Source organism: Ipomoea nil, unplaced genomic scaffold, assembly GCF_001879475.1.
Source record: "Ipomoea nil cultivar Tokyo-kokei standard unplaced genomic scaffold, Asagao_1.1 scaffold2338, whole genome shotgun sequence".
Taxonomy (NCBI): Eukaryota; Viridiplantae; Streptophyta; class Magnoliopsida; order Solanales; family Convolvulaceae; genus Ipomoea; species Ipomoea nil.
In genome coordinates, this window is record NW_017618766.1 from 102,687 (window position 1) to 111,448 (window position 8,762).

Genomic DNA, 8,762 nt, shown 5'->3' on the forward strand with positions numbered 1-8,762 from the left:
AGACTGTGAATACAATTATCAATTACTCCAAAACACTCATCTTGGGTAGGTAGAGGAGGGAATGTTGTGTATTATTCTTCTCCAATTGCTTAATAAACCATTGAGCTAAGCTCGTGGAAGCAAATTCTGTGTATTATTCTTCCCAAAAGGTTGAATTTCCAACCCCAAGGGCCCCACACCCCGGCCCGACAGATTGGTAGCTCAACTGAACCATAGAGGCTAGACCTTTGCTTACTGCGCACAAGTAACCCCCTCATTTGAGAGGTTACTCCCACACTGTGGCTGGTGAGACTCGATCCCTGGTCATTCTTCCCAAACTTCACCCATATGATCAGTTGAGCTACCCATGCGGGCAAATGCTGTGTATTATTCTTTCCAAAAGGTTGAATCACAACCCTAAGGGCCCTCCACACCCTGGCCCGACAGAGCATCTAGGAGGATGTAAATCATGGTAACTCAATTGAACATGAACCACAGAGGCTAAACTTTTGCTTACTGCGCACAAGGAGCCTCCCGCACTTTGGGAGGTTGCTCCCACACTGCTGCTGTTGAGACTCGATCCCTGGTTATTCTTTTCAAACTTTACCTCTATGACTAGTTGAAATGCGGTGTATTATTTTTGGTAGAAATTGAGGAGAGAGAAACGGTGATTGGAGTACCGTTTTCTCTCTCCTCATTACTCCAAAATTTATTTTCCTCATAAAACGATAATTGGAGTATCATTTTTCTCTCCTCCTTACTCAAGATTTTATTTTTTCTCATCTATCTCATAAAACAATAATCCAATTACCGACTTGCATACAACCTTAATTGGAAAAAGGCAATGGAATAATTACTTTATGTTGTAAAATCAAAAGGAAAATACGAAGAATGGAGAGGGATATTCTCATTCATCATCTATTTCCACATATTACAACAATATATATATATATATATATATATATATATATATATATATATATATATATATATACACACACACACACACTTGTAACAAAAAATAATAATGCTAAACATAAATATTTAACCGTTATACAATCAATCCTCATAACGTCCACAATAATTAATCTTTATAACACTCCCCTTGGACATTATCTTCTCACATTCATGCCTCGTCAAAAATTTGCTAGGAAAATCCTGTGGAAAAAAACCTAGACAAATGGAGTATATATATATATATATATATATATATATATATATATATATATATATATATATATATATATATATATATATATATATATTCATTCAAGCCTCGTTAAAAACTTCACTAGGAAAACCACGTGGGAAAAATCTAGTTGAAGAAAAGAGTACATGATATTTGTAAAATCATAGATTCTATTGATTGCCTCATTAAAACCTTAATTTAAGAAAACCCTTTGGAAAAAAACTTAATCAAAGGAAAAAGAGTACAATCATAAGCCTTCAGGGTACAATCGGCATCATCTTCAGGATTTTGAGATTTGTTTATTTAAGCAATTATTTTGCAACTTTTTCCCATTTACATTACTATATCATACCCATGCCTTGTTAAAAACCTCATTAAGAAAATCGCGTGGAAAAAACTTAATTAAGGAAAAAGTGCATGATGTATGTGTATTCTTGTTTTAGATTAGCTGCCTCATTAAAAACCTTAAACTAAGAAAACCCAGTAGGGAAAAAATTTAGCTAAGGAAAAGAGTACAATCATTAGATGTCAAGACCCAATCTTCAGGATTGATTTATGTAAAATGATACTCCCCCTCAAGATAACAATCTTTAAGTCCATACATTAAATTTTCAAAATGTATAGAGGAATTTAGTAAATAAATATGTACAATTGTCAATGGAATGAATATATTCTATAATAATCTCGTGACTCTTCTAGAGCTCACATGGGTATAATATTGACATCATAATGTCTAGTCAAAATGATTTCATTATATGTCCTTTTATCATTTGTGCAATACAATCTTTACTGTCTCTTTATAGGACAATGGAGGTAAATATAGTACAACTAGTTTTGGAACTTGGCATTATGGGAATACAAAAATAATAGCCAGTACCCAAGTAACTCATTATATATTGACTTATTGGTGTATAAAATTTTTTTAAGGAAAAACTCGATCTTCAGGTCGAGATAAAACTTAACTTAACCAAACTTTTGCTTCAAAATCTCCCTCTTTAAACATTAACTGATATCATCAAACTCTTTAGATATTTCATTGATGTTTATACCATCAATATTGACTGAGATAATAAATAAGTCCATTATCAACTCTTTATTGAGCACATAATGGTACATATTATTCCTTCTACATGAGGATAATAACCACATTCGCAACTCTTTAAAGAGTAAACAATGGCACATAATAATACGTAAATAAATCCTCATTTCGAGAAATATAAATCCATCAGGGATTTTTCAAAATAAATTTAACTGCATATCGAAATTTATTATTCTTCCAATTGTAGTATGTAGCGGAACTTAATGCCATTTACCATGAGAGGGTATATTTGATTAAAATCAATTAAGGATCTCCGCGTGAACCCATAGGCTACAAATTCGCTTCATATCTTATCACCTCGTTATTCTTATTTCTCTTTCATGCACACACTCATTTGTAACCTTCAGGGTCAACACTCAACGGTGTATTGTTATAAAGAGAATATATATATATATATATATATATATATATATATATATATATATATATATATATATATATATATATATATATATATATATATATATATATATATATATATATATTAGCGAGTCGAGCTATGCCTTAATTACTCCTTTATACGTTAAATAGTCATGACACTTCCGGTGTCTAACTCTGGATCCAGATTATCATATAACGGAGCAATTTGTAAAGGAAATTGTGTTGTCCACAACTATAGTACTTTCATAAATCTCTTCAATCCCTCCCATATTTATAATTGTTAATGGCAATTTCTAAAACAACTAGATTCTAGACATTTCACAAAGATATATTGATCTAGTCGTTTCGCATCCCTAGTATTGTGTTTGTTTGGTGCACCTATAAATTGACTAGGGTTTCTTGTCATCTGGACAAGCGTCTTCAGGACTAAATTGTTCTATGTTATTTCAAGAGTGATAATGTTTATTTACTAGATCTCGTATAATGATTCTTATCTCTTACACCGATAGATCTCTTACACTTCTGGCGTCAAGAAGTATCAGTAGATATATTTGGTCCAAATTGGAGAAGATATATGAGACCTAGTCACTCTTTTATGATCAGTATGATCAATAGATGTATTTGACAGATTATTTGCTAATATCGCAAATATATCATCTACTGAACTTCCAGTTCAGTCTAAAGAAGTTCAGTCTAACTAATACATGAATTTAAATAATAAAGATATTTTCATTCTATGAAATTTCTTGACATTCTATTAAATTTGAACACTTATCTCCCCCTAATGCCGAGAAACGATCTTCATTAATTAAGTATGCAGTCAGCTTACCTAAGCATATGTATTGGTCTCTTATTATGTCATCTTGATATTAATTAATCAAGAGACGGAGGCTTCTTTTGTAGCCTTTTTAGAGGTACGTTGTGCTGGTGATATATTTGAAATAGACTGCGCACTATAAATAATGACGCAGATAGGGAAATGTATATTTTGAAACCATGTACTAGGTATAACAATCATAACAATGCTTGAGAGATGGATTTGTGATATGCAGTGAGTTAGATTTGGATTTAGAACAAAAGTATATCCCCAAAACAAATAATTCAGTAATTTCTCCTTCACACATGCTCTATAAAATACTCATGTGGATAAGAAATTGTAATATCTAACTCATTATGTTTGCCCTAAGAGACCCAATTGGTCATGCCATAATTAAAAAATGGGTCTCTAAAATGTAAAGATTATCACAACATAATAAGTTGTCAAATGTATATGAAATTAACCACAAATGGCATATAAAATTAGATAGGACAAGCATACACATTGAACAAAATAAGTCAAACATTCGACAATCTTAGGGAGATTAAATGCCAAAAGAAGTATTAGATGGTGAAATATTATCAAATATTAGCAATTTGTTTGCTTCAGGCAAACCAACATGGTGTGACTCACTTTTAGCTGTTAAGCACATAGCATTTTTGCATAGTAGCATAGCATTAAAAATAGAAGTTGCAGACTTCATTCACGAGTCATAAGTCATTAGTCACTCAAAGATCAAATTCATATTCAGAATCTTTCAAACTTCGGACGATCGCGATAGATCAGCTACGACCGCCGATTGTCCTTGCGAAGTCTCCGTCGTCTGAATTGCCTCCATGGCGGGTGACTGATTCGCCATGATGGCCATTCCCGGGGGATAACTCTCAAATTTTACCCCCTGTTCTGTGAGATAGCTTGAACTTAAAAGGGGGTCCTTCATAAAATTCATCAAGAAATCTTCTTCGCATGTTGCAATCCGGAAAGGCCTTGTCGGCTTGAACTAAGGACTTGCCATTGCCATCACCGGAAGCGAGAATGCGCATCCCATCGAGGGACCACTGGAGATCGTCGATCTGAACGGAGAGCACTCGGAATTCTTTCTTGAGTACAAAATCGTTGTGGGTGCCTTAGATCCGGATGGTGCCGGAGACGTCGGCGGAGGTAATTCACTCGCTGTTGGGGAGTACCTGGCGACGATGGTCTAATAAGCATGCTCGGCGTAGACGGCTACCTCGAGGGAGCGGTCAAGGTAGCGGATGATGACGGATCGGCCATTGCATTAGAGGACGGAGTTGGATTTCGGGTCGCCCGATATGATGATCGGCAAAATGCAGAGGGGCGAAAAAAAAATCCACCAATGCGTCGAAGCAGATCGTGAAGCGTTTAGGTTCACTGAGGAGGTAGAGCAAAGCCAGATATCGTGTTATAAAATCAAACAGTAGAAAGAAGGAAAATATAGAGAATGGAGAGGAATCTTCTCATTTATCATCTATTTCTACATATTATAACAATATATATAATATACACTTGTAACAGAAAGCAATAATGATAAACATAAATATTTAATCATTATACAATCAATTCTCATAATGTCCACAATAATTAATCTTTATAACAGATCTTTAGTTTTTGAAAACCTACCAATCTACCAATCAATCCCTGGGAAGTCCTTGTGTTGCATCCCCACCCCTCTTTTCTATTAAAGTGCAATATTCTTTTATTTACCATACATATTGGGGTGTGGGGGGCCCTTAGGGTTGGGGTTCAACCTTTGGAAGAATGTTAAATATAATAATATGCACATACCTAAACTCCTAAAGCAACACAACTTTGCGAAGAAATAGTTGAAACAAGAAACAAGAAGATGTGTGCTTATTAATTGGCTTCTCAACGTTCATACCAATAACATATTTAAGTTGCTCATAAGTGTACTTACTGCATTCAATTGAATCAACAGATATTGCATTCCCCCTGCGGAGGCCCTGCTCATGGGCTTCAACTTGTGTAAAAACCATGGCTCATACTTTGTTCAAAAGTGTACTGCATTCATCAACACACATAATACAAAATCAAAAAAAAAAAAAAGTGAGGAACTTATCATAGTGGAAAAAAAAAGTGCAAAAGAGATGGACCTGAGGAGTGCGGTCAGTAACAACAAAACCATCATATCCATAGGTGAGCCGTTCTTCTTGAATATTCTTGGCACAAGTCAAAAGGGAAGGCTTACACCTTTCTAAGGCAATGGATTGGAGAGAATTAATGGTTGAGAAAGAACTTGGGATCTCTTCCAATGTGTTACAATACTTGAGGACTAGGCGCTCAAGCATAGGGAACTCATCATCAAAGGCATTCCAAATCATGAGTTGTTCATTTTCAAGCAGCAAAAACTTTAATCGAAGAAATCCCCCTTCAGTTGGTTCCCACACGGGCCCATAGAAAGCATCAATTTTTAGTTTGAGAACCTCTAGTCTAGGCAACAAGGCAATTGTTGATATATTATCCTTCCATGGCAAATAAGTCTTGCTTAGTTTCAGCTTCCTAAGGTTACAGGGAAGTGCATCTATACTTGGAAGCAACATACGCTTATAAATGGCATACTCAGCTTCAATAGTTAAAACCTCAAGTTGATTCAAATAACATAGATTTTTCAAGCTGATAACACCATTGCAAGACACACCATCGTCAGAAATCAATCTATTTTCACAAAAAAGTCCCTAACGTTTATACGTTGGGAATCCTAGAAATAACTTCTCCCGTGCAATGAAATATGCTCAACCAATACCAACTTGCAAGTCCTCTTTCACTATGCCTGGAGGCTCCACTCTAAAGAAGTTTCTAAACTCAAGATGCCTTAACTGTGGTGATCCCCAAATTGTGGATGGCAAATGAGAAGAATACACTTGCCAGTGAGGGGCACTATGTGAAACCATAAGTGTTCGCAATTTTTTATTTTTAGACAGTAGATTCTTGAGACCCTGGAAGCCAAGAGACCTATCCATCTCAAAAGCTAGGTATCTTAGAAGAACCATATTGGATAGATGATCTCGGGCGGACAAATGGACTCCCTTGTTGTACAAGGGAGAAGTCAAATCTAGAACTATTAACAAGCTGAAGTTTAGAGGCTTTGGATCATTGACCATTGGCATTATTTCATCTTTATGCAAACACAAAATGGAGCGGGCTTTACTGTTGCAAAAATCAAAATGTTCAGACTTTAAATTTGATGATCTAAAACTTAGCCAACGACAAGTACCACCGGCTTTTTTGGAACTGCTGCACATATCAAAAGGCTCAGGCTTTGACGATCTAAAACATAGCCAACAAGAAGCACCATGGGGTTTTTTTAAAATACTGTTACGCATATCAAAATGCTTATGCGGCTTTGACGATCTAAAACCTAGCCAACCCCGAATACCACAGGCTTTTTTAGAACTAATAATGTTGCACATATCAAAACCATCGTCTTCAACATACAAAAGTTTTTCGTTTCTTGCTTGTCTCACACAAAGTACGCGCAGGAGATGATGCATCCTACATGTCTTGATTTGGCCATCACATTTAAGCTTATCAATTTGGACAAGGCTTTTACTAATAAGATCTTGTAAATACCCAACACCCACTTCTTCCAATTCCTTATCCCCCACTGACTTCTTCACAAACCCCTCGACAATCCATAACCTAACAAGCTTTTTAACTGGAATTTCATTATGGCCTGAGAAAACTCCTAAATATAAAAAGCAAGCTTTCAAATGCTGAGGTAAATGGTTGTAACTTACAATAAGAATTCGTGAACATTGTTCACCAATATCTGTACTAGCAAGATAGTTCATTTCTTCCTCAATATTTTCCAATTGTTTAACTTTGCTGAGTCGGGATATAAGTCCAGCAGGTACAACAATTGCCAAGGGTAGCCCCCCACACTTTTCAACAATATTCCTTCGAATTGTCTTGAATTTAGAGCGCAAGGGTTGTTTCAAGAAAATGTGACTGCAAAATAGTTCCCAACTTTCATTAGAATCGAGAACATGCAAGTTATGAAGATTCTTGTTACTTGATGTAGTGTAGTCTGCAATCTCTTTTAGCCGAGAGGTTACCAATACTGCACCTCCAAGACTTTTAGGAAAACATCTTGTGAGATGATTCCAAACATCGGTTTCCCATACGTCATCCACCATAATCAGATACCACTGACCCATCAAACGTTGCCGAAGTTTGTGCGCTAGATCAACTGTGCTTCCGTCAGTATTCGTTCTTGTCTCAATGGACCAAAGAAGGTTGCAGAGAATTTGTCTCACGTTAACTTCTTGAGAGACAGTAGTCCATGCACGAAGGTCAAAGTGGGATACCACTAATGGATCTTCGTAAACTCTTTTGGCTAAAGTAGTTTTACCGATCCCGCCCATCCCAAGAATGGAAATGACTTTCCATGGGCGACCAATGAGCTGATTCATTATTGTATTTAATTCACTTCTACGCCTAACCATTCTGTCCTCAATCTTTGAGAACCGCTGTGCAGATCCGCTCTTGTGGTTTGAACCAATATCTAACGGAAGGGTATGTACCTGCATGTAGAGGAAAATTTGTAAATTTTGAAAAGAGTTTTTTCGATCCCTGGACTATTGCTCATTCTTAATTTTGCATTTCGACTTTCAATTGCACCAAAAGTGGTCATTCGCTATCTAAAAACTCATCCAATTTAGTCATCCGTTAGGTTTTCCGTCTACTCAGTGTTAAAATGGAGAGCATTTTCATCCGTTTACGTATTATACACATTGAGAAATAGTCGAGGGACCATTTTGGAAAAATCTCTTTTATTTATTTCATTTTTGTTTATTTTTCATTTTTAGACTCTATCAAATTAGAATTTCTATAGATTATTTTTCTTACAAATATAATACCTAATAAAATCACACACTCTAACCTTAAAATTTTAAACTTTTTCTACAAACTTTTTTCCGTTGTCTAAACATACAAAATTTTCCTCTATCCCTATCACGTTTTACAATAAGTTTCGTAACTTACATAAATACTCGTAGTACTTTTTACTTTTATCTTTTGATGTTCATATATATATATATATATATATATATATATATATATATATATATATATATATATATATATATATATATATATATAGGGGAGGGTTCAGGTGCGGGTATAGCTTCCTGTGCGGTTGTGCGGTTAGATCTGAGCCGTTGATCAATTCTAGATCAACGGGTCAAATCAATGAAAATTAAAAAAAAAAAAAACGCGTGTATGGAAGTAAGAAGCATAAGCTAAAAATGGCGCACCTT

General features: G+C 35.4%; 1 protein-coding gene across 1 annotated transcript; it reads right to left on the reverse strand.

Moving 5' to 3' along the window:
• Nucleotides 1-6,236: 6,236 nt before the first annotated feature.
• LOC109151953 (putative late blight resistance protein homolog R1A-4) lies at nt 6,237-7,640 on the reverse strand. The gene is made up of 2 exons (XM_019299542.1): nt 6,853-7,640; nt 6,237-6,771 (listed from the first exon to the last, which is right to left on the reverse strand). Exons 1-2 carry the CDS (start codon nt 7,638-7,640, stop codon nt 6,237-6,239), a joined length of 1,323 nt encoding a protein of 440 aa, XP_019155087.1.
• Nucleotides 7,641-8,762: the final 1,122 nt, after the last annotated feature.